This window comes from Aedes aegypti, chromosome 3 (genome assembly GCF_002204515.2).
Source record: "Aedes aegypti strain LVP_AGWG chromosome 3, AaegL5.0 Primary Assembly, whole genome shotgun sequence".
Taxonomy (NCBI): Eukaryota; Metazoa; Arthropoda; class Insecta; order Diptera; family Culicidae; genus Aedes; species Aedes aegypti.
In genome coordinates this window covers 60,594,995-60,622,902 of record NC_035109.1, presented here as the reverse complement: position 1 = coordinate 60,622,902, position 27,908 = coordinate 60,594,995, and the positions used below count along the sequence as shown (strand labels likewise).

General features: G+C 37.9%; 1 protein-coding gene across 5 annotated transcripts in view; it reads left to right on the top strand.

Annotated features, from left to right (window-relative positions):
• Nucleotides 1-13,153, top strand: part of LOC5569827 — a 44,246-nt gene extending 31,093 nt beyond the window's left edge. For 4 of the 5 annotated variants that reach the window (XM_021852519.1, XM_021852518.1, XM_001658684.3 and 1 more), the window contains exons 7-8: nt 3,981-4,067; nt 12,845-13,153. In XM_021852519.1, the coding sequence (XP_021708211.1) occupies nt 3,981-4,067; nt 12,845-12,979 (222 nt within the window). In that variant the 3' untranslated portion in view covers nt 12,980-13,153. The remainder of the gene's footprint in view (nt 1-3,980; nt 4,068-12,844) is intronic. The other variant, XM_021852520.1, reaches the window with a different exon arrangement.
• Nucleotides 13,154-27,908: the final 14,755 nt, after the last annotated feature.

Genomic DNA, 27,908 nt, shown 5'->3' with positions numbered 1-27,908 from the left:
AAATTTTGCGACCGTCACGAAATTATGAAAGATTTTGAACGCTAATAACTTAGTCATTTATCGATAGATTTTAAAAATTTTACCAACAATCGGTCGGAAATGTATACAGCAATTTCCTCGAATGGAGAAAACTTGAATATCGACAATAAACTATTGAAAATTTGGAAAATGTCGACCCCTTTCTTACGCAACCAATCACGTTCAAGCAGTTTTCCACGCTTCTTTTGCGTTCCGCTTCGCACTATAAAAGCAGACCGATTTCTGCTTCTTCGCTCATTCTTCTTTTTGCCGTCAGACTGTGAACATGGTCGGCGAGCAAGTCTCGAGTGCCTTTCGCATTCTCAGCTCAGTTTTCAATGGAACGCGAATGGAACAACAACACGCCGCCACGACTGAAGCCGCTTGTTGAAGCGCCCATCGTCATCGCCACTGAAAACCTTATCGGGCGAGGAGGATTTCTACCAGTGCGCCGTCAAAATGTGTCCGTGTTACGCAAATTCAACAATTCAATCGGCCCTTTCCAGAGCCAACAAATGTGTTTTAAAGAGTTGATTGTGTAATATTCCAAAATTTGTTCGAGATGGCTGAAGAAAATCGCCCAAAGCCGCTCGTTGAAGCGCATATCGTCATCAGCACCGAAAATCTCACCGAACGAGGAGGATTGCAACCAGTGCGCCGTCAAAATGTGTCCGTGTTACGCAAATTCAACAATTCAATCGGCACTTTTCAGAGCCAACAAATGTGTTTAAAGAGTTGATTGTGTAATATTCTTTAATTTGTTCGAGATGGCTGAAGAAAATCGACCAAAGCCGCCAAAATGTGTCCGTGTTACGCAAATTCAACAATTCAATCGGCCCTTTCCGGAGCCAACAAATGTGTTTTAAAGAGTTAATTGTGTAATATTCCCTAATGTGTTTACCACATACTTGCTATAATTTCTTAATTCATCTCATAGCAGCATACAATAATTGATTTATCACGAATAATTGACAATACGACAATTTGAGGATGTTTCCGAGGACGCTGCTGCAGTGCCGTCAGGATGCAATATCAGCATGATGCTAATCTTGTACATCCCTTACCCAGACATCAGTTTCATATAGCCTATTTCCCAGATAGGAAAACGAAGAATTTGAAAGGAGGAGCATCACCTGCTATTCTAAGGGTATAAAGCATCCCTTCTTCGTTGAATTCGGTTTCATTCTGTTTTCGCTTTCGAGCTGGTAAGAGCTCCTCCAAACCTGCTCAGCTCCTCGCTACCAGAGGCAAGCTGTTTGTACGAGATGGCTGAAGAAAATCGACCAAAGCCGCTTGTTGAAGCGCACATCGTCATCCGCACCGAAAATCTCATCGGGCGAGGAGGATTGCAACCAGTGCGCCGTCAAAATGTGTCCGTGTTACGCAAATTCAACAATTCAATCGGCCCTTTCCAGAGCCAACAAATGTGTTTATAAGAGTTGATTGTGTAATATTCCCTAAGGTGTTTACCACATCTTTTTATTCGTCTCATAGCATCATTCAATAACTGATTAATTACGAATAATTGGCAATACGGCAATTTGAGGATGCTTTCGAGGACGCTGCTGCAGTGCCGTTGGGATGAGTGCTCAACATTTCACAACGATTGTAAAATAGAGTGGCATTTTAAACAGCGTCTTTGTTTTCCCATATTTCATGGGACAACTTCGATGACTAAAATTATCACATGTAACAAAATTGCACAGTCGACTCTAGTACACGACACTGAAGACGGCCTTACAGTTGAGGTCGAAATACGCGTATCTGTCAAAGGATACAAACTCTAGTGGAATTTAAATTCAGTTTTATAATCAACTTCAAATTGCACAATTAAAATAATTTTGGAAATTGTAATAATGGATCAGAAATTTACCTTCATAATAAATAAAACTAAATGATTATCAATAGCTAATTATTGAATATTTAGTAAATGTCAACCCTTTCAACAAATCATTCTTTTCTTACGCATTAGCATTTTTTGAGATTTTCAAGTAATTCTCAGCCCAACACATCATTGGCACATGCCCATTTCCCAGATTGGACTATCAGAAAGAGAAGAACACGAAAGGGAGGAGCATCATTTGCTATTCTAAGGTAATAAAACATGCTTTCTACGTCAGATTCGGTTTCATTCCATTTTCGCTTTCGAGCTGGTAAGTGCTCCGAACCTGCTCAGCGAGGAGTAGCTCGCTGCCAGAAGCCTGCTGAGATGTAGATTTTCAAGTTGCCAATCCAGCATCTGGTTTGTGAAATCGAACAAGATTTGTAGATTGGCTCGCGCTTTGAAAATTGGACCTGCAGGAATCAGTGTGCTCTAATGCAAGATTTGTACGAGATGACTGAAGAAAATCAGCCAAAGCCGCCTGTAGAAGCGTTCATCGTCATCGCCACCGCAAATCTCTTCGGGCGAGGAGAATTTAAGTCTGTGCGCCGTCAAAATGTGTCTGTGTTACTCGAATCTAACAATTCAATCGGCCCTTTCCAGGGCCAACAAATGTGTACTAAAGAGTTAATTGTGTAATATTTCCTAATACCACATACTTGCTATAATCACTTAATTCTTCTCGTAACATCATACAATATCTGATATGTTACGAATAATTGCAAATAAGAGCCTTCCTTAGCCGAGTGGTTAGAGTCCGCGGCTACAAAGCAAAATCATGCTGAATGTGTCTGGGTTTGATTCCCGATCGGTAATTTCGTAATGAAAATTTCTTAATTTCCCTGGGCATAAAGTATCATCGTACCTGCCACACGATGTACGAATGCGAAAATCGCAATTTTGTCAAAGAAAGCTCTTAGTTAATAACTGTGGAAGTGCTCATTGAACACTAAGCTGAGATGTAGGCTCTGTCACATTGGGGACGTTATGCCAAGAAGAAGAATAATTCACAATACGACAAATTGAAATTTACATTGGCGATGACGATATCGATAACTGGAGCACTTTTCCGAACGAAGAGCTTCTCACTGTTCTTAAATTCACAAACCGTTACATTCTGGAAGGTTGCTAATATGACAATTGACTTAAATTCAAATGCAGCAAATCACATGGCGTAGTTAACGTCATGCGGTCGTGTCTTGTACACAACCCCCACTGATTTTTTTTTTAAATGAAAGCTGTGTCTTTCTTCTATACTCCTCTATCTATCTTCAAGTTTGCTATGTGTTCCAAGGGAAATATGAGGCATATCACACGAAGAAATTCCTATGATAATGGGCTTTTTCGCAAACTGTTTAGCTAACTGGCGTACGAGGGATTCACCAATTTGAGAAAACCGGAAGGACCACCCTTAAGTTTTTGCATACACTAGCGATCAGTGACATACAATTTGTATTCTAACGATGTGTGCCGATGGAGGCCAGGTTTTAGCGAGAATTGCTCAGCTCACGTTTGAAGATCTTGATCAACAGTATTCTGAAGTGTTGAGTAGGTATGACCAAGAAAATGTTTTAAAATTTTATAAGTTGACCATGCCGTTTTGCATATTTAAGTGTATCAACACATCAAAACATCTATGTGGGACAGCGCAATGTAAGGCATTTTTTATGATTTATTGGATATTCTACATAAACCGAACCATCAGTAATATATGCCCTTCAAGTTCTATGTCAATAAAAAAAATGCTCAATTCCATAATGTATTATATATTCCGAAAGTGGATAAGGGCATTTGTCCGTTAATTGCCGAACAACAAATCTAATAAACGATGTTTTCTTTTTTAGATATTGTAAGCAATCGTAGAATTTTGTACCATCTCTTCTCCTACAAATCTCGACATGCTTTATGTCGATCTGAATATATAATGTCTTAAGAAAACTTTAACAACTCAAAATAATGTTATTCACAGTTCACCTAACGCTACACCACATGCAATCATATCCCATCAATTTTTATCTAATGGATGTTTTCATGTTTCTCTCTACTGCTCAACAAAAAAAAAAACATTCCAACCCTTCAGCTCATGCTGTTCTCCAAGCAACTTCAACAGCAGACACCGGCCGTTTCCAGTGGGATGTTTTCTTTCGATTGGACACTGTGCTTTTCGGTGAGTACAAATGCTATTCCGACAGCCCGCTTCCTACAAAAACCAAACGACACGACGACAATGGTAGTTACAAAAGAGGGGATTACATCACATTTGGGAGGGGACGCAGGGAAAACTATTAGGCATCGGGACTACATCTCTAGACAGTGTTTTCTTTCGTTTTTTTGTCTAGTCTGGAACGAGAACACGCTGATTCTGGGGCATGTCTATGGGATTCCAATGGCGGCCAATTACCGTCATCGTTACCGAGGAACAACACTTGCGATCGAATGGTTGCAGGCATTGACCGTTTTTTGTTCTTGAAGAAATTTGAAAAGAGATTCTATCCATAGATGATGCTACTAGTTTTTTTGGGAATTTTTACCGATTTTTTCGGATTTTTTATGGCGACCATTTGTTTTTTAAACATATGATTAAGCAGAAAAATAACTTTATTTCAACAGATTCTAAGCAATAGAATTTGGCATCAATAATATTTCTTAAATTTGATTGTCAAAGTAAGAGTCATCGAGATGATTTTTTACCAAAATGGCCACAGCGACCAAACTCGGATTGTCCGAACAGTTTAACTCAATATGTGTGTCTTTTATTTAATCCCATCAGATCTGAAATCAATCATTACACTGAGTTGTTTGATTTTTCGGCACAAAAACGACCATAAGCTTGTATTATTTTACTAGGGACTGAGGAAGGCTCAAAATGCTCCAAGTATTGAATTGATTATGTTTGATCGTTTAAGTGTTTATGGTCACGTTCTCAAAGTCCAATAATTTAATTGTTAATAACGTCTAAGGATTATTACGATTGAAAGTACCCCATTTCCAGTCGACCCAATTGCAATTTCTGCCGGATCCCGGACTGCAATCCAAACATCATCCGCCGCATCGGAAACACGTGTTTCTAAGAGGTACTCGATGTGCATATGTGTATGGGTGTGTCCATTATAATGGTTCCATTTTTTTATTACTCTCGGTCTCGAACTCTCTGTGCAGCACAGCGTGCAGTAGCGATCAAACCGATTCCGGTCCCTATCGCAACGTGCGAGCTACGTAGGGCAATGGTTTTACCGCACCAAAGAGCAAATATGTCGCCCACTTTCCTAACTACCGTCGTCGTCACACAGCTTAGGACCATATTGCGTACGGACGGAAAAACGGAATCGTCGCCATTCGGAGCGTACCTATCGTTTGATGGTGCAATGAAATTTTACTGGCTCCGGTGAAAATGGCTCACGGTGTGTCTAAGAACGTAAAAAAGACGTAAAAAATGACCATCAATTCTGTACCTACCATTTGAAGATATGGTGTTCTAGCATTCTCTCCGTGAATTTGAAAATGTTTTATCTAAAAAAACGAATGTGGTATAAATTATATGATAAATAAAAACTCCCATTCACTGCATTCACTGGCACGGAAAATGGCTGGACGTGGCGTACCATTGGTACCTCGCGTACCTACAGGAATAATAAAGACCACATTGTGTGGTCCTTAGCCGGTCCTCCTCCTCGTGGTACTGGCCGGGGTACGAGTAATCTTAGGGAAGATCGGGTAGCCAACCCCGGTGGGAACTCTGGTCGTATGCTGACAGGAAAGAGGGGGGGGTTTGCTTTAGCTTTTGCTTCTGCAAAACCTTGAGCGCCTGTTCTCTATGTCAGGGGCGGCTGATCATCATCCGAGTGCCAGAGAAGGACTCTAAGCTAAACTGCGCACTATGGTCCTCCGAACATTTAGGGGGAATGGTCCTCCGGAATTCTAGGGAGTTGGTGTCAGGCCCTGGTCACACGCATACTCTCCAATGTACTGAAGATCCACGGTTTCAACATCGTAGCGCTGCAGGAGGTGTGCTGGACAGGTTCGTTGGTGCGACCGTTTAGAGGTAACCATTCCATCTACCAGAGCTGCGGCAGCACACGTGAGCTGCTTGTATAGTGATGGGTGGTATGTAAAGGCGCATGATCGGGTGGTGGCCGATCAACGAAAGAATCTGCAAGTTGAGGCTCAAAGGCCGGTTCTTCAACTTCAGCATCATAAAAGTGCATAGCCCTTACTCCGGAAGCACTGATGATGACAAAGACGCATTTTACGCGCAGCTCGAACCGCTGCCCAAGCCACGACGCCAAGATCATCATAGGAGATTTTAACAGGAGGAGGAGTTCAGACCGACTATTGGAAAGTTCAGCGCCCACCGGTTGACGAACGAGAACGGCCTACGACTGATAGATTTAGCCGCCTCCACGAACATGGCCATTCGCAGCACCTATTTCCAGCACAGCCTCCCGTATCGATACACCTGGAGATCACCACAGCAGACAGAATCACAAATCGACCACGTTTTGATCGATGGACGGCACTTCTCCGATAAAACCGGCGTCAGAACCTATCGTGGTGCTAACATTGACTCTGGTCACTATCTAGTGATGGTGAAACTGCGCCCAAACCTATCCGTCATCAACAATGTCGCCCGCCTCGGTATAACCTAGCACGACTGGCCCAACCGAATACGCGCAGCATCTCGAGGTAGCGTTGCCGGAAAACGTTGCCTTGAGGACTGCTGGAGCAACAAAAACAACCATCAACAACGCTGCCGAGAGCAATCCACAAAGGCTTCGTGCCGCGAGCCGAAATGTGTAGGGATAAGGACGGAAGCATCTTCATGAACGGACGTGAGTTGATTGAATGGTGGAAGCAGCACTATAATGAACACCTGAATGGTACGGAGAACACAGGCGCAGAGGGTCACGACAGCGGAGGAATTGACTACGTCAGCACGACGGATGAAGGAAATCAACCTGCCCCCACATTGAGGGAAGTTAAGGATGCCATCAACCAGCTCAAGAATAACAAGGCAGCTGGTAAGGATGGTATTGGAGCTGAACTCATCAAAATGGGCCCGGAGAGGTTGGCCGCCTGTCTGCACCGACTGATTGTCAGAATCTGAGAAACGGAACAGCTTCCGGAGGAGTGGAAGCAAGGGGTCATATGCCCCATCTACAAGAAGGGTAACAAACTGGAATGTGAAAACTACCGACCGCGAAGAGCTATGGAAAATCGTGGACAAGTACAACTTTCCCGGGAAGCTCACAAGACTATTAAGAGCAACGATGACACCGTCCAACGCAGAACAGCGTGAAAATTTCGGGCAAACATCCCAGTTCGTTCGAATCTCGCCGGGGACTTCGACAGGTTGATGGACTTTCGTGCTTGTTCAACATCGCGCTAGAAGGTGTCTTGCGGAGAGTCGAGTTCAATAATCGAGGCACGATTTTCACAAGATCCAGCCAATTTGCTTGCTTCGTGGATGGTATGGATATTCTCTGCAGAACATTTAGAACGGTGGCAGATTTGTACATCCACCTGAAACGTGAAGCAACAAAAGTCGGCCTGGTGGTGAATGCGGCGGCAGGCAGGTATATTTTTGAGGTCTTCAGCAAAGTTGTAGCACATGTAAATTCAAGACACTTTGTCGGATACACCAAATTTATATCTCTTATACATTACAAGAAATCTCATTTTTTCTTAAAAAGACCCTTAAGGTGAAAGTTCATTGAGCACGTAAACATAATGTTGCCACCCACTCGAGCCTATGTGTGTCGGCCAAAAATAAATCATCATGTTCCATGTATACCTCCACCCACAGAGTTATGTAGGCAGTAGTACTAGCACACGTTCCATACAAAAGTATTATTGTCGAAATGAATTCATCAACAACTTCATAAGAGCCCAAAATCACAATTTATTTCATTTGGTAGTGAAAACATGTTTTTTGACCAAAATTGTAAGCATTTTTAACACCATGCGTGTTTTGTTAACTTTTTTGGCAGTTTTCTCCTCTCTTCTCTCACTTCTCACGGGTGGAGAAAGTTGCCATCAGAATGCATTTGAATTCTACAGTCAATTGTACTGTATAATATCTTATATTCATTTTTGCTGTTAAATTGCGTCGTACATTGTTTTTCTCACGCATACAAATGTTTTACAACACTTGTGACATTGTACACCTTTTGAGTTTTACGAAATTGTTAAATACGTGGTTGTAGCAAGTGTATGAATATCCAAACAATTTTAATTCCAAACATAAAAACTGACATCTCTTCCAATCAGTGAGAGCGGCGCATCCGATTCATAAACAATGTTGGCTCAGTGAATTCGCGTTCCGGTGCTGTTTTCGAGCACAAATTGACTAATATTAGTGATTTATTGCTCCCAGGAGCATTGTGCGTGAAAAATCAATGTGTTTCAAGTATTCCATTAGATTTTTGAAGTGCTACGGTGAGTAGAAATACGACTAAAATTGAGTTCTAGAACGGGCACAAAAAAGCCAGCAAACAATATCTCGGTGCGTGAAGAAGAAGAGATTCGGTAGTGCGTGGTATTTTACAACACAAATCACAGCAATAACTACGTGTTTGCATTCAAAAACCGATAATTTGTGAAAAATACATTATGGAATGCTTTCAGTTAAGAAACTAACCCTCTACAATAAGGTTCATTACTCCAAAAAAACATTGTTTGTGATCGCTCTCGAAAACACTGTGAGAAGCGTGGGAGGAGGGAGGGGAAAGTGAAGGGGGGAGTCAGGTGCCATATTAGAGGCTATTTTGGTACTCATGGAGATATGTTCTTAAAAATGCAAATTTTAATATAACTTTTTTCTAACATTTTTGACATTGTTTGTGCCTTCTACAAAATTGTTCATCTACCAAAACTACATGTTTTTGCTAAACATTACAACTTGCTATCTCTTATGGTAAAATAGTTGTCTCTATATAATCGATATTTATGGGGCTTTTTTGGACTAATAGCATTAGTTTGGACGCAGATTGACGCACCTAGCGATTTGTGATTTTTAATGGGTTATTTTATGACTTTCAAATGACACTTAGAACTTTTGGCCAGAAGCGGTCTATTGATTGTTTTGTTTTAACTAGTTAAACTATAAAAATGCATTTAATTGCGCTTTTACGACTTTTTTCTCATTTTCTTTGCGTTATTTCATATGACACATGCTGCATTTGATACGTTATGGTCATCTTCATTATTTTTAATTTATTGCATCACCTACAGACTTCATTCAACATGGAAATGTTTTTCTTTTTTATTTTTGTTTTGGTCATAACGTTTGACCCAACTTTTTACTCTCCATAGAGCGTTACCGTAATTTCGGGTGAAATTGATCATTTTTCACTGTTTTCTTGGTATGCTTTCTAAACTGTTATCAATATCTTACAACTAAATGCAGGAAAACAAGTACGACGGTGAACCTCATTGGCTCATGTACCGAAATGTTTCAACAAATGTAATGTTAGTGCCAAAAATCTGGTTTAAAATTAAAAATCGGGGAATCCTATTTCGGGGTGAAATTGATCACTTGTCAATGTTATTATTGTTAGTTTAGAAAACAACTTTACATACTTAATTTGGGCCTCCTGAATCCAAATCTGCTTGCCAAATTCTTAACAAGACAATATTTATGGAAATAATCAATAATCAAATTTCAAGAATACCACGAAAAATGCCTAAATGTAGGCAATTTCCCAGGGATTTCCCTACTTTGTTGCAGAAAATTGAATTTTTCAACAAAACGAGCAAAATGGTAACAGTTTTGATAGTAAAATCTGTTTTGGAGATATATTGTTTGCATCCTCACAAACTTTCAGGTTTACACCATGTCCAAATCCTTGTTTAGAACTAGAAGTTTATAGATGATGATCAATTTCACACTAAACTTGATTCTAGAATTTTACATTATTTTCATAGAAATAAACATTCTGTGGCACAAAAAACTTCACTATACACAATTAGACGTTATTTAAGACCAACAACGTTCATTTACTATAAGTTGCACTGAGCTTGGTGCACTATTAGTAAGAAATAAAATCGCGTGACACGGTGATCAATTTCACCCTACTGATCAATTACACCCGAATTTACGGTACGTAATTTGTGAACGATGCCTATTTTTTTACCATACTGTAGCGCCACATGGTGAAGTGAATTCCGAAATATAATGTCAACTGAGTGGAAGGTTTTGGACGAGAAGAATGCAGCGCGGGCGATGATGCTGCAGCAAGGCACCCGTCAAAACGTGGAACGATACAAACAGAAGCGAAGACAGCAAACCCATCTATTCCGGGATAAAACGCACCGCCTGGAAGAGTTGCGGTGCGAAGAGATGGAGCAGCTGTATCGTTCTCAAGAAACGCGTAAGTTCTACAAGAAACTCAATGCATCCCGCAAAGGCTTTGTGCCGCGAGCCGAAATGTGCCGGGATAAGAATAGAGGTATCTTAACGGACGAACGTGAGGCGATTAAAAGGTGGCGCAGCACTACGATGAACACCTGAATGGCGCATAGGAGGAAGACCAAGACAGCAGGAGGAATGGCTTCATCAGTACAGCGGATGAGGGAGACGTTAAGGATGAGGAAGTTAAGGATGCTATCAAACAGCTCAAGAACAACAAAGCAGATAGGAAGGATGGTTTTGGAGCGGAACTTATTAAAATGGGCCCGGACAGGTTGGCCACTTGTCTGCACCGATTGATAGCCAGGATCTGGGATACAGAACAGATACCGAAGGAATGGAAGGAGGGAGTAATATACCCAATATACAAAAAGCGTGATAAGTTAGAATGTGAGAACTATCGAGCGATCACCATTCTTAACGCAGCCCAGACAGTACAATTTGAGCAGATCTAATATTATTGATCAATAACGGCGCCGGCCAAGTCCTTACAGTCAGTTGGGATGGGGAAGGAATGTTCTTGTGTAATGATCGTTGCGTCTAAAGACCGAGAATACCTCTGCATCTCCACAATCAGCATGGGAAGGGTGTTTATTAGTGAGGGAGGAAAAGATCTGGGAGTCACCATTTGTCAGTGATGCGATCCATGGATAAGGGGAAAAATACGACCTAAACTTAAACCTTGCATTTTGTCACGAGAAGTTTTTGGTAGAAGATTTAAAAAATACGTCAACATCCAATATGTCGAACCATTCAAAAGATGTTTTTTTTTTGTCATGGCGAAAAGAGAAAAATATGTGTATATATTTTGAATAATATGAAACAGCAATGATGCCGACACTTGTAATGACGAACCATACATAGTTTGTTCAAAGAAGTACAAAAGAGTAACGCTGTACATTTTTGTCTCGAGATGAAAAGTTTTTGGTAGGAGTTTTAAAATATACTTCAACATCCATAATGTTGAACCATTCCAAAGATGTTTTTAGTAACGTTAAAGAGAGAAAATATATGTGTTTATAAATTATATAAAGCAGGCATAATGCCGACACTTGTAGTGACGAACCATACAAAGCTGGTTTCAATATTACATAAAATTAACGCTGTCATGAAAAAATGTGTCATTATAAGCATGAAACGAGCTCACCAGTTGATAATCCCTCCTCGACTGAACACGTATATCTTTTCGCACTCGCACAACGCGAACCGTAAAACTACTCGGTGTCCCGAAAACGAACCGTCTTGCTTGGGCTTTTCGAAGCACTGCTACTTCTACTTATGAACATGTTATTTTTGAATTATAAAATGTAGGAATAATATTTCAATCGAGGAAGAAAGTTTTTACTATCCAAACATTTTATTTGTGAGTTTGTAAGCTCTCAATGAAATGAAAGGATATGTTTAACAGCAATAATGTTGTTATTTTTCATCATATGCTTTTTCTACTACAGTCGATATTCAATTATAATTATAATAATTGCGTAAGAAATTTTATTTGATATTGTGAAATCGCACATCTGCCGCTATCCGAAGATTGTAGGCAGGGCAAAGTGCAAGCAAGTCAAAAGGTCAAGGGAATAATTGGGTTGAACTAGGACCTTAGGGAGTAATATGAGATCTCATACCATTCTATAGACCCAGAACAATCAGCTATTAAAATTCCAATGTTAATAAATTATTATTAAAGTTTTAACTACCTACTACACGCATCACAACAAAAGCACTAAACTACAAAGGGTAAAGGATTGTGATTTACTTTACTCTTTTCTTCTTTTACAAGACCTGCTCACTTTACCCATCTCACAATATTATTTTGAAAATTTATTTTTGCAAACTCCAATTTGCTTTTCAAACTAATTTAAAGGATGCTAGGATATCATGGGGCCGAGTGGATAGAGTCGCGGTTTCAAAGCAAAGCCATGCTGAAGGTGTCTGGGTTCGATTCCCGGTAGGTCCAGGTTCTTTTTGTAATGGAAAATTCTTTGACTTCCCTGGGCATAGAATATCATCGTATCTGTCACACGAGATACGAATGCGAAAATGGCAGGCTGAGTGGCAGGCTCTGTCCCAATGAGGACGTAATGCCAAGAAGAAAAAGAAGAAGTAGGATATCATATTTTTCACAATTACAGGTGCAGAATTGAAGGTCATTTTTCGTTTATATAGGTTTCAGACCCACCGCGGGCTAGTTTCAGGTTACCCACCGTGCACCAATATTGCACTGACCGTTCGGTCGGAACCCAAACCGGATGAAACATCGGTTTGGGGTACTTATGTTTAGCTTTACTGCGCCCGAAGGCAACGGAATTTGTTTTAAAAGGGTTCGACGAGCACTAATCCGACCTACTGACCGGAAACCAATCCCCCAAGCTCCCCTAAGCTTGATGGCATTCAGTAATGTAATCCCGTCATCTGTGCATCAAATGACGACACCTTTCCACGTTGATATCGTCGTTTGAATTGCCTGTAGCCTGTAACAGAATCATCGCATCAATGCGATTGGATCTCATTTCGAAACTGAACTAAATTATTTTCAGATCCTGTCGACGGTGGCCACCTACACGATGATAATGGTGCAATTCGAGCTGGAGGTACCGAAGTTCTTCCTGGATGCCCTGGTGAGCTCAAGTATTGAGGAGAATGCAGCGCTGAATGGAACGTTATTACTGTGAAAGGCAGTGTTATGTGCGAGGTGTGTTGCTATGGGAACAATGAACGAAAATCCAAAATCGAATCAAAAAAATGTTAGAAGGTATGGATGAATGGTTTATAGGTAACGGATATGTAGCACATTTTGTTTAAGGTAAAGTAATAAAAAGATAATTCACATTGCTATTTAAAAGCTACAGAATCACTGTTTTATGAAGTATTTGATGATTATATCACATCCAATCAATTCCCCTAATGCCTAAATCATCCAAATTCAGAAAAACTGACCACTTTTGGCCGCACTCTTTGTTTCCTTGCTGGAATCAAACAGCCTGGGCTAGAGGTGGCTTCGATTTGATATTCTAAAAATCTGTTCAAAGCATCGAACTGATTGCTCATTTCGACGCTTTTATCAACATTAACTGTATCACCCTTGAGAAAGAGCGAGTATTGAGTGTATTAGTATAATATTGAGTATTATTCAATATATTTATTTTCTCGTTTCTTTGATATAAAATGTACAAACACCAAATTAAAAGATGAAAATATCTGCATCTCCATAATTGAAAACCGGCAGCATATGAAAAATTCAGAAAAATTGGAAGCCCTTTTGCTAGGTCTCAAACCGATCTTTATACCGCGAGTTTTCGTAAAACCTACAGGGCCATCGTGTAACATCAAACAAGTGATGGCCGGCGAATGCTCATCGTAAAAGAGGTCACTTCAAAATTCATGTTCTGCGTGCTTAATTACCCAGCAGAATGGATGGCCACATCCGTTTTTTCCAGATTTTCCCCCAATGGATCCGGTCAGTCACGTCAGGACTTTTTATGACCCTGTTACACGTGGTGGTGGTGCATTGAGTGGTCCGCCTGGAGTCACCCGGCACCGTTTGATGTCCAGAGCATCTCTTTTATCATTCGCCAACTTCAAAACCCGCAACGACTCTGCAAAGTTTTCTGATTATAATTAATGGGACCAGTATTGACTGCCAGCGTTTCCCATGTTAAATATGCATAAGCTTAAAATGGAGCAGTGGGGTTGAGTGCAAACAGGGAGAGATAGTGCTGAAGTTTTTTGGACTGAAGTGAAGATTTCAGAAATGAATACTTATGTCGATAAAAATGTATTCCATTGATGTTTTTTTTCGATGGTACGAAACAAAAATCATTGAAAGTGAAAGTGAGAGATAAATACTAATTTGAATTCTTCTCACTTGATTACACAGCAAGGGTAACAAATATCAAAAATCCAACCATTTAACTTCCGCTGAGTGTTTTACCTTGTAACCTAACACACAACAGAAAGATAGAATTTGTCAACATCTTCTACATAAAGCCGTTGACGAGATACGGTTCAAATTAATTTCTTATGAAACATGATTCAGCTACGCTTGTTACAAAGTCGTTCTAAATAAAAGAACAACGAATTTCCAGAACCATTTCAATTCATGTGACCAAACCATCCTGTTTGCTGCACAGGTACACAGTTTCTGACATCTGATTGACATCTGTTTCTCCGGAGGGTGCCGGCCTACGCTTGAACCATTTTGCCGTTAAATTTGTGTGAACTGTAAAGAGAAGTTTGTCTCATCACTTGAAACCTGTTAGACGAATCTCCTTCCGAGAATTTGCTGAAGCTGATTGACATCATGACAAAATATTCTGCCATGTCACATACGTATTGCGTAGTGAGAGCTGAATGGGTGCAATCGTATCAGGACTTATTTTCTAGAAATTGAAGATTCGTTTATGGTACATGGTATAATGGTACGAATAGACAAGTAAGCAGAAAGGTTTTTTTCCTTGTACCGGTTGATTTGAAATGTATGAACACTTCACTAAAGTTGTTTATAATTGAGTTTTGCATCTTCTAAGGAAAAAAACAATAGAACGATTCTTATTTAGAAAATTTTAAACGCGACTTGCGTTTCAAACTATCTTCTTGTTTGTTTAAAACGCAAATTGGACATGTTTGACATGAGGCTTCTACCCACCCCGTAATACACCCCTATCACCGCTATCCCCCTGTATAGCGTTGGAAGATTTTAAATCGATTTTCAGAAAATCGATGTTTTTATTTCGATTTATCGATTTTTTGAATCGTTGTTTGGGGTATCTGGAATCAGGTGAATGAATTTTCTCCATTCGATATTTTTATTCGATTCATATTGTTGAACTTGATGAATATTCCTCAACGAGCCGATGAAAAGGAAACTGAATTTGAGTAGTAAATCTGTTCTATTGAAACTCAAAACTGATATAATTTAAGGATGTTTGAATGCATTAGGTCTCATTTCAAACTTCATAAACTTCAACTCGAACTCGATTTGAAACCATTCAAAAACTTCGATTCAAAAGATTCGATTCAATTGGTGAATCGATTCAGTAACATCGATGTTATAGACAAATTATTGAATACCATTATGTATGGTTTGTGAGAAATTTAAGGTTAAAGAGATTCAAAGGTTACAGTTTTAGTGCTACTTCATGCAAGTTGGTGAACGGTCACCAAGGTTTTATCCTAAGATTATTTGTACATATGTAGATACTTGACCTAACTATTAAATAACTGTAATATTCAGTATTGTGGAATTGTACTTAAAGTTAAAAAAATTTTGCTTGTGCTTGTGCATAAACAGTGTTCAACGCAAATATAGTGTTTCAATGTTGTCGAGTATGAAAACGAACGCTTTGAGGAATGCCATGGTCAAATACCTATAGACTTGGATCCCAGGAACAGAGATGGCGTTGGAAACCCCTATCTACTCACGGAATGTTCCTTTGGAGGCCTTAACCCCATACGATGCAACGGGTCGGTGGATCTAAACCCCAACACTTCTAAAAAAGTTATTTTGAAAAAAAAAAATAGCTACCCGACTAGAGGCTTGTATCAAAAATATAATAAAAAATTATTAGAATATGATATGCATATCATATTATGATATAATTTTGTTAGGCTCCGTTATTCACAGAACATAATAAAACAAAAATATAACATAATGTGATTTATTTACCCTTATAATTATTTTTTTGTTCATTTTTAACAACTTTATGACAAAATTAAATAAATACTTATGCATTTGAATAATATACAATATTATCGTATATCGAACAGAATTATAATTTTGATACTTTATATCAAACATTATAACTTGTTTGATATGTTTTTGATATAATTAAAACACATTTTGTTATGTTTATGTTACTATCCATACACTTTTTGTTATAATTTTAGTTATTTTAACAACATCCTGCATCAAGTTTGTAACAACCTATGATCGAAAAAACTTTATAACATAATAACATGTGCTGATATAATTTTGTTATGTACCCTTAGTCGGGTAGAGACACTTTTGATCTAACTATTTATCAGAGCTTCGTGAATTGTTTCTGATATATGCGAGAACGAAATTTTAAACTCCAAAATTTTATTTAAAATGAAATGGAAATTCGCTTTTCAATTTCAAAACGTTCGAGATATTAACGTACTATCAGCAATTTTTTTTGTTTTAACTATAATTTTCGTGATGTAAACCCAAAAAACTGAGAACAAAAGAGTTCTCCTTCTTTCTGGCGTTATGTCCCAACCGGGACAAAGCCTGCATCTCAGATTAGTGTTCTTATGAGCACTTCCACAGTTATTAACTGAGAGCTTTCTTTGCCGATTGATCATTTTTGCCTGTGTATATCGTGCGGCAGGTACGAAGATACTCTATGCCCTGGGAATCGTTTACCGCTAAGGCTATCTGGGCCCCTAAAACAAAAAAGTTACATCATTTAAAAAAGAGCTCAACCGAAAAAGTTTTTCTCGTTTTTATGAATTGAGGAAATATGGTTGATTTCTCTTATATTGTTAGTTGAAATAAGAGTTTTCAACCCCGAGAACATTTCCCGGGAAATGAGATTTCGCAGGATTCCCGTTTCCCGAGAAATGATTTCCTGTTTCCCGAGATTCCCGAATTTCTCGGGATTTCCGTATTTCCCGGGTATTTGTTCAAAAAAGAATTTACCATCTATTTTCAAACAAAAACAATTGCTCATTTACTTTTCATATCACTCTTATTAATGTAATCAAATAATTGATAAAATTAATATTTATTTGACGATATGTTTTTCCAAAAAAGATTATATACTGTACAAAATAAATGATTTTTCGAGGGATTTTCCATTTATTGAATAGGCTGTAAAGTTTTCATGGTTGTAACAGTCACAACCAGTGCATAGAAGGATTGATTCAATGCTGGTAAATGTTATTTGAGCTTCACATGATTTATCCAGAATAAGCTCAGAATGTACTTTGGCCTAATGGTATAAACTTTCTTGTTCTAGGCTTCAAGCGAATAAAGACTGATTTCACGCCAACTCGACACGCGATTGGCAGCACCCCTTCAGAATTCAATGAAACTTTCTGGATGTCAAAAGTATGTGAAACTAAGAGACTTTGCATATTTTGATTTTTTTCCAAAATCGATCTAGACTAACATTTGGAAAGGGTCAAAGTTTTTTTTACTTTTTTTTTATAACCCGTATAAATCAAAAACGGTAAGACCTACAAAAAAGTGTTGTATGGGGGACTGTCGTGAAACTTCCTGATGTTTTAGAAAAAAATATTGAAAAAATAAAAACACATTATCTACACTGAAAAAAAAAATTATTCAAAATTTTAAAGTCGATTTAAAAAAACGGCCAGATTCAGAATTTGATCATCCTTAAGCAAAAAGTTTCGTAATTAAATTTACTAAAAGTCGTCCATACATTGCAAATTGGGCATATTTTAGAGAAAAAAGTTTTTCTAACATCGAATTTTTTAAGTCCAAAATGAATTTTTATTTTATTTTTATTTCGCTTTAAATAGTCTAGTTTGATCATATTTTCAAGTGATAAATGAGTTTTAATCACAAAATAGATTATATTTGTTTTATTGGGAGTAGTTAAAAGAAATAAAACGGAATTTTACAGTTTTTTTTTTAATTAAATTCAATTGATCTCGCACCATACCGCTTATGAGAAAATCAACTCCATCTAGCAATCCGATGGGTTTTTCATTGTTGGAAAGATATCACAATAATATTTAATTTCTTATTTGGTCAAAGTCAATCTTAACAGGTGTCTGGAAAGGGTCAATATTATGCTTATGAAAAAAGTCGTGGTTTGTTTTTATTTTTGCTATATATCCTAAAACGTAGTATCTGCACATGAATATGTACATTATTTTTGGGCCTTACTGAATAAATTGAATATTTTTGGTTCATCCTCTGAATTGGTATACCGTTTGGCTACAATTTGTGTATCACTAATAGGCATAAAACAATGATATTTTTGGGTACCAGGGACAGTTTTAACCTTATCTAACAATTCCTCTGACATTTTAATATGTTAAAATATGTTGTTCATTAGATATATAACAGAAATTTAATTTGGTGATACATGTATCAGTTTGTTTCACTGCCCAGTCGAATAGTTCTCGCGGAGTTGCGATTGTGTTTCCATAGTATTTTGCAAGACTTGCTCTTTTTGCCATTCGCTTGAGTGTGCCACCAATAGCGTCACAGGGGCCTTTGCCGTGGGATGTGGCAAAAAGTGTCACTCTGCTTCCAATCCATGTATTTTCTTGACAATTTTTTTTTATAATGAGCTGCAGCTCCATCTGATTTAAAACTAACTTTTGATTTGTTTAACAAAAATTATCAATTTTGAAATCAACAGCTGAACTGCTACTGTGTCATGGGTCTGATATCATAATAAAACTAACATTTTCCAATTTATAATCTTTTTTATGGTAAATCTAGAATTGGTGTATCGTTGCTTGAGAATTATTCTAGTGATATTGCTTTTTTTTTTTTAATAAAAGTCGCTAATTACCAGTATTTAACCTTGTTTTAAGGAGTCTTTTTTTGTTTCGTGGAAAAGCATACTGTTGTTTGCAAATAAAATCATGATTTATGAGCTCACCAATTTTTTTTTTAGGTAGCTAACAATACAAACATATTCATTATTTCTTATTCATCTAGCGTTTAACGCAGGTACGTTTAGTAAGTTTTTTTCACAAAACTTTTTGTAGAAAAGAAATTAATGGGGTATGGATAAGGTTGTTACTTTTCAATGTTTACAATACTGGTGTGATATCTTTCATATCATAAAAATCCGTCGGATTGTTAGACGGAGTTGATTTTCTCATAGGCAGAGGCGAAGTCCATTGATTGCCTTTATTTAAAAAACATAATCACTGTATAAATCCGTTTTTAAACTATTCTCAATAAAAAATACAATCTATTTTCTGATTTAAACTCATTTATCACTTGAAAACACGATCATATTTGAGGGTTTAGAACAAAATCTTTGAAAAAAAATTTCAGTTTTGGACTTGAAAAAATCGTTGTTAGAAAAACTTTTTGCCCTTAAATATGCCCAATTCGCAATGTATGAACGACTTTTAGTAAACTTAATTGCGAAACTTTTTGCCTAAGAACGATCAAAATTTGAAATGGCCTATTTTTTAATCGTTTTGAATCATTGTTTTTTTTTCAGTGTAGAAAATGTTTTTTTTTATTTTTTCAATATTTGTTTTTAAATTCAGGAAATTTCACGACAGTCCCCCATACAACACTTTTGTGTAGGTCTTACCGTTTTCGAGTTATACGGGTTCATAAAAAAAAGTTAAAAAAAAACTTTGACCCTTCCTGAATGTTAGTCTAGATCGATTTTTAAAAAACAAAGTATGTAAAGCATCTTAGTTTCACATAGTCTTCACACCCAGAAAGTTTCATTGAATTCTGAAGGGGTGCTGCCAATCCCTTTGTCAAGTTGGCATGAAATCCGTCAAATCCTTTAACTCTCTTGAATTAGGTTACATGAAATCGGGCTCTTTGGGGCAAACATACCATGTGTGTTATTTTCACACATCCTGAAAAATCGATGTCTAAGTTGGTCTCAGATGATTTAGGTCAAAAGTGTATTCAGGGAAGTTTTTCATAATAACATTTCCTAACAGATTGCTGAGAATGCAATCCCTCAAATCACCGAAACCAGTTTGATTCGAGTTTAGACTATGATAAGGACCAACCTGTCAATTTTTTTCTGGGGGATATGGAAAACTCAATTGCAAAGTGCTTTTCTGAAAACATCATATGTGTTAAAATAACTAGATCGAAGAAAAAGGTTTTTCCTACTGAATTAACGATTTGGATCATTGTGCTTGGCTTGAATGTGATAGTCTCTATGAGCTTCAATCAAGGATGCTCTCGCGAGTATGCCAAAAGAAGCTCTTTGTTCTACTTTACATTGGGATCAGATAATCACAGCTTCGTTAAGCATTCATTGTGCAAAAATAGTTTGGATATTCACCTAAGTTATCCCTATTACGCGATATATAATCTTCGTCAAAACAATGACTCCAAGTATCGGAAGCACAAAACCGTGCTTTCAAAACTCCAGGAAAGTAACCCAAAACTCTTTGAAATTATTCCAACCGCACGTATCGGATGCTCGTTCAGTTTAATAATGTTACACTTCCATTCATGGCAATGGATGCATCCTGCAACCCGAGTGCAGCGTTGTGGAGAATCACGTGTGCATTCTTTATCACTGCAATACCAGAAGCGTTCATTAGAGAGCTCGCAGGTGTGCCAGAGTTTGCTCCTCCACGACACGGTCGCGCTTCCAGCAGAAGAAGAACGTGCCACCCGTCACACAGTGGTACAAATTTAGGAAATCCTGCCTTCTGAATATTGTTCTAATTTTAGTCATAAAGAGTGTTTTATAATGATTTAGGATTGAGGCATAGTCACAGTTTCTTGGTTCTTGAGGAATTAAATTCTACAAAAAATTATGCCTTTCATACATTCTGAGGATCTAAACTACTTCAGAAGACGGGGTTGGTGGTCTAATGGCCACCGCTTCTGCTTCATAAGCAGCTCATGTGTGCAATCCTAGGCCCGTGCCTTTTATTGAACTCTATAGTTGTATCTATCACTTGCTTTTATCTTCCACTCTTAATTTATTGCACATGAACTGTTCTTTCATAGCAATCTCTAGAACCAAAGACGGATAAGAAACCGTTTCCCTACGTATCCATCCTTCCATCATTATTGCACGCCTTTCCTTACGCCTGATAAATAGGCAGTCTGCTAATCAAAATGCAACATATCTGCTATAAAATTACCTACTCCTATACCTTTCCGCATGACCTGACGTAGATGTAGAGGTATATCCGGTCAACAGTGGGCCAGTTTAAAATGCAACATCATCCCCTCATTGCACACTGGTCCAGGAAGCTAATTTAGGCGGACATGAGGTTTTCGTCAAGATTTATTGATTTTAGAGCCATAGTTTATTCTGAGAATATGTTCAGAATTTTCAGTACTACAAAATGTACGGAACAAAATTTTTTTTTACGGTGATCGCAATAGTGACGTATACGCCAACTTTTTTATTTTAACGAATCGAAAGTTGGTATGTTCAGCAAAGTTGTAGCAAATGATCATAGAAACAACTTTGCCGAACAAACTTTTTCTCGGTTTTGCTTCAGAGCTGAGATAATTAAGTATTTTTAATAAAAAATCGTTTTTTGCTCTTAAGTGTTTTATTTTTTCGTTTTATTGGCCAACTATGTTCTACAAAGTTTACATACTTATCATTTGCTACAACTTTGCTGAACATACCAAAGTTGTATTTCTTACGGTTTTCATGTTATTTGAGTTTTTCATCTTAAAATTAGCTATTTTGTATGCCTTGTATCTCAACTATGAGCACCTCAAAAAAATATATCTTTCCACCAAATGATTTTGCAGTCTTTCAAGTACCTGTGAGCAAAATTTGGAGAAGATGATATTTTTCTATCTCGTTTAAAATCGATTTTACTAATAGACGTTATGAGATAAATCCATATTTATTGAATATTCATACATGCTCAACTCACAAAAGTCATGGCTACCTAAGCATTTCAAACCAAAGGATACACGTGTATTTATATATAAATATAAAGTACATCGTTTTTCGGTTGTTTTCGATTAACTTGGAAGCTTCTGCAAGAAATTCATCGTCTTTTCCTCTACCAGTATTTAATCTATTCCTAAGCAAAATCACCAGGTTGGAAGTCAACATAAGCCGTATAAAGTACATATACAAAATTTACAGTCCGATAGAATTCTGTGGCATGATTTTCCCAGAATCTTCTGATGGATTCCACGTTTCATGTTTTTCTTTGGTAATGCGGCATGCCGGACAACACCACTTCCGTGCAATAGTTGTAGACGTATCAGTAAGTGTAACAGCATTCTAAAGGATCGCCACGAAAAGCCCTCAAAGGAAGGTTAGGGCTGAGATTGTACGAACCTCTTCCAGCTGGTAGGAACTCAAATGGCCGTAACACGGCATGCCGTGGGAAGTAGATATTGTGTATTTCTTTCACTACTGGACTGCGAAGTGCGGCCTCATAAGTCCGAAAGTGTGAATAAAAGTGAGGGATTGCATTGAATCAGCAATGAGCACTTATTCTTCGATTTACGAAGAATAAGTCCCCCGAAGACACCTATCCGATTTGATTCAATTGCGCACTTTTGTTAGCGTTTCCGTACTTGTAATAACTTCTTTTCGCGGATCTCAATCATTTTAAAAGTAGTCAACTTTAATCGGAAGATTAACGAGGAGGCATTTGAACAGTTTTTGTCAGAAACGTACTGTTAGTATCGCCAGTTCTACGATTGGTACGGTGCAAAAACTACTTTCGCATGTAGTAATGTTGTCCGGCAGTGCAAAAACTACTTTCGCATGTAGTAATTTTGTCCGGCATGCCGCCGAAGAAGCATACAAAATGCGGAATAAATCCATCAGAAGATTCTGGGAAAATCATGCCACAGAATTCTATCGGACTGTAAATTTTGTATATGTACTTTATACGGCTTATGTTGACTTCCAACCTGGTGATTTTGCTTAGGAATAGATTAAATACTGGTAGAGGAAAAGACGATGAATTTCTTGCAGAAGCTTCCAAGTTAATCGAAAACAACCGAAAAACGATGTACTTTATATTTATATATAAATACACGTGTATCCTTTGGTTTGAAATGCTTAGGTAGCCATGACTTTTGTGAGTTGAGCATGTATGAATATTCAATAAATATGGATTTATCTCATAACGTCTATTAGTAAAATCGATTTTAAACGAGATAGAAAAATATCATCTTCTCCAAATTTTGCTCACAGGTACTTGAAAGACTGCAAAATCATTTGGTGGAAAGATATATTTTTTTGAGGTGCTCATAGTTGAGATACAAGGCATACAAAATAGCTAATTTTAAGATGAAAATCTCAAATAACATGAAAACCATAAGAAATACAACTTTGGTATGTTCAGCAAAGTTGTAGCAAATGATAAGTATGTAAACTTTGTAGAACATAGTAGGCCAATAAAACGAAAAAATAAAACACTTAAGAGCAAAAAACGATTTTTTATTAAAAATACTTAATTATCTCAGCTCTGAAGCAAAACCGAGAAAAAGTTTGTTCGGCAAAGTTGTTTCTATGATCATTTGCTACAACTTTGCTGAACATACCAACTTTCGATTCGTTAAAATAAAAAAGTTGGCGTATACGTCACTATTGCGATCACCGTAAAAAAAAATTTTGTTCCGTACATTTTGTAGTACTGAAAATTCTGAACATATTCTCAGAATAAACTATGGCTCTAAAATCAATAAATCTTGACGAAAACCTCATGTCCGCCTAAATTAGCTTCCTGGACCAGTGTGCATTGGTCAGTGTGGTAGGTGCCATTGTTGCCTAAAAATAGAAGCAAGGTGAAGGTGTCTGTTAGTCCCAAGCAGTCATCTGATTGGTTCCTTGTTTAAGTGCAGCTAATCTGGCAATACTGGAGCAGCAACCACGGGCAGCCAATCAACCTCAAGCTCATTCTGTGGTTCTCAACTCAAATATAACGTTCAGGTAAACTTAGACCAAAGAAATCTTCTTGAGTCGATTTCTCAATCTTTTATAGGCGTTTGAGCAAAAAATTTGGCAAGGACCATTGGTTGTACGGTATAAAAAGAGCTGTGTTGTTATTATTTGACGTACCTGCAATAAATGTTTATTGAATAAGGTTAAAGACAATTTGAAATAAATTAAGCTTATGTACATATGCAGCTAATTAACGTTGGAGTGTGTTGAAAATATTTTTCTTTCTAAGTTCTTTTATGTACTTTTCTCAAATTAAAACTCAGCTTGCAAATTGGGATTTTGCAAGTTTTATGTAAATTGGACCCCTGTGCCTCTCCCGTTTCGCATCATACCTAATTACACCGTCATCGACAATATATATCATTATAGTTGAAGGTGTGCAAACTGCATCATGCAACAGCAGGTGGAGCAACACCAGAGCCATCACCGACACTTTATAATCATTATGAAGTGGTTTCCCCGTACGCTGGGAAAACTTTTCCGGAACGATCAACAGCAGCAGCAGTGGAGGCACTTGATTGTAATTCATCTGGCGTATGCGGTAGAAAATTCTTTTCTCACTCATTATGAGCCGGGGAGAAGGATACTACCGCGCGCGATGAGTTAGTTTTTCACCGAAGTCGAAGTTGGGTATGGATTACATGATGACAACGTCGCTTATTCAAGGTGTTTTTTTTCTTCAAAATTGCATCTCCGTACACGGTTGTATTTAGCTTGGCTTTTTTGCTAACTAATAATTTGCGGAACTTTTTAATTTATGAAGGCCTTAATCAGCCTTAGAAATGTATGTACATGTTGTGAACAAAAGGCTTATGATACCTTAAATCAGTTTATCGAGTTGCCAAACACAGAACACCTCTTGTAGTGATGAATGTAATGTTTGATATGATATTTATAAAGGAATCTTGTCCCTACAACTGTGTAATCAAACTACGTAATTAGCTCGCATCGCAGTTTCCAAGATTACCAGACAGCTCCCCGACATCGTTCACGGAAAACGGATCCGAATAATTAGTTCGAGGTCAGAAGCATGTTTGCTGCGCCCTAAATAGTGCAAACAGGAGCAACGATTAGCAACACGGCCTAACATGCCTCTTTCCATAATTAAGTGTTGCGTACGATGACTAATTTATCAAAATGGACCAACATGCAGTAGCACGTTGTTGTTCCTTATTCGAGAGCCAGCCGAACGGCCCTCGAAGGACGTTTACTTCGGTAGGACCAACGGTGGATGGGGACATGTTACCAACAGCGAAGGTTAGCAGCAGTACAGTCCACGGAGAGCGATATTTATGAGCATAATTGATGGGATTGGCGTCTGCTTACACGATAGCTATAATTAGTGGACTCAAGAGCCAACTACAACTTAATTTAGCAAAGCAATTTTTATAGACTCAAAGGGACTCAATGCAGGATCTGTCTGTCCAGAATTTTTCTTCAATCTTGAAATTCATTACACTGAATTTTTTTTATGTGACGAATTAGTAGTACGTAAACAGAATCTTAACGTAATTGGGCACGTAAAAGTTATTCATGCATCCGAAATTCAGTTTGTACGAAATATTGTTGATAGATATCAAATGAACTAAAATCAATGATATTATCAGACGAAACTAGACAAAGCACGACTTGCTAATTCGCCTTGGTGTTCTACTTCGTGAGGAATAGGCCTACAGACTTACATCTTCTTCTTCCTGGCATCACGTCCTCACTGGGACAGAGCCTGCTTCTCAGCCTAGTGTTCTTATGAGCACTTCCACATTTATTAACTGAGAGCTTTCTTTGCCAAAGTTGCCATTTTCGCATTCGTATATCGTGTGGCAGGTCCGATGATACTCTAGGCCCAGGGAAGTCAAGGAAATTTTCATTACAAAAAGATCCTGGACCGATTGGGAATCGAACCCAGACACCTTCAGCATGACTTTACTTTGTAACCGCGGACTCCAACCACTCGGCTAAGGAAGGCCCAAGCTAGTGGTGTTATTGGAATGGTGTTCCGTTATTGGAATTAACGTAAATAGAAGTTGCGTAAATGGAGGATTTGATGTACTGATATTTGAACATTCTTCAAAACAAAACCATCTCCAGCTTTACTGTGATTAAATCGTCGCACTCGCCATAAAGACATATCCTAATGATGGCCAAGTCCCATGAGACTTGACACCGATAGTGACTCTGCGGTGCGATAACTGGATTTATTGCCATATAACTAGTAATTTATGCGCTGCTTTATGACACCGGCATGCCTAAAATGCTGGTGAATCTTCAGCCGCCCCCTGATAATAGGCGTGCTACAAATCTTCAATCCCTTCCTTCGTCTACCGATCCAAGCAAAGTCACAACATCATTAGCAGATCACAACATAATCGCTTTGAAAACAACACAATACCTATCTCTGGCAACCGCAGAAATGACGACTGTTACTCTCTGGATCTCTTCAGTCCCCGAGCAATAAATTCTTCGTTGATTAATTGTATTCAACAGAATCCTTGAGGGGAAAACACCCGTCGCCCAAACTCAATTCGTCCAACACAAATCTCTACAAAAAAAAATTTAAGGTTCCACTTTCCTGTCAGGGACACTTAACAATGTCTAAGCAATAATTGCGATAACCACCACCAGGAGACGTATCACCAGGGTACATCAGATGCTCCCAACAAGGGGGACCATCAATTTTGGGTAAATTAATTGGAAAACTTTTGGACATAAATTAACTTCTTTCAGTCGGCGACCCAACAAACAACAGGAACGTGGTGGGAAGATCCCACAACGTGCTTTGGAGGCCTTTTCAAACAGAAACGGGAGCATATCTGTTTGTAGTGATTTTTTTTTTGTAACATTTACAGAAGCAGTAATAAGGTAATTAAATTGATGAGGCCTGAGTAGGCAGCTTGAACAAAATGCCCGGGAGCAAATTTCATTGTTTAATATATTCGAAAAATGACCAAAACCCACTTTATATCGGACACCCACTCAAACAAATTCAGCGATTGATTGCTCATCATATTAAAGGAGTTGGACAAAATGATTTTCTTTTTTTCCTAAAGAGAATTATTCCCGCCATTTTTAAACATATACGCCCTATTTCACATAGTTCACATTCATTTTGAAATCGTTTTTTAAAGGATTATATGGTCGGGGTCTGCTAAGCCGCACCAAGTGCCAAAACCATTATTTTGAGCTATTTAACTTTAAAGTTCACTCATCTGCGAGTAGATCGCGAATGACAATTTTGAAAATTTTATCGTTCGCAAATGGCTAACAGGGTCCAATAAGTAACTTAAGATAAAATATTCAAGGAAATCATCATATGTTTTCCATCTAATAAGATTTGCTTTCACATCAAAAGATACTCAGTTCACTCTGGCTGAACAGAAATTGAAGAAAATAGTTTTCAGTTCGGTATGGTTGAACGTATTCATGATTTCCAGCAATAGAAGAAAAAAATGAAGGCATGTATATGTTTCAAATGTTTATGCACTATGATTGGGTATTATTTGTAATTTTCCATAGAGCTTGCCATTTAGTGCACTTAGGCTGAACAAGTTTACGATTCTTTATGTGAAGTGGATACCAGAAATGGCATGCAATTCATCATTCTCGATGTACATGAAACTGCTAGTGCTTTATTGTTAAAAAATAGTCAAATAAGATGATAGTCAGAAATTCGAACTCGTGTCCTTTAAGCAGTGAGTAGGCGTGCTACCTTTAGGTTATTTTGAACTGTTGAATATAGAGTGAAAAACTCATAAAAGGTTATCAAGGTCTGAGTCTGATCAAGGAGGCTTGATGGTGGAAACAGGTGAAAACGTCATATTTTGAACAGCTACCACAGCTGCACCAAGTGCTTCCAAATTATTCAAATGACATCAAATTTAAATGTCTTGCTATTTCATAACGGCTCCATTATGAATCCATATTATATATAAAGCGAAGGCAAGCATTGAGTGAATGTTTATATCTCTTCTTCACACAAAAACACGATTTTTATATAAAG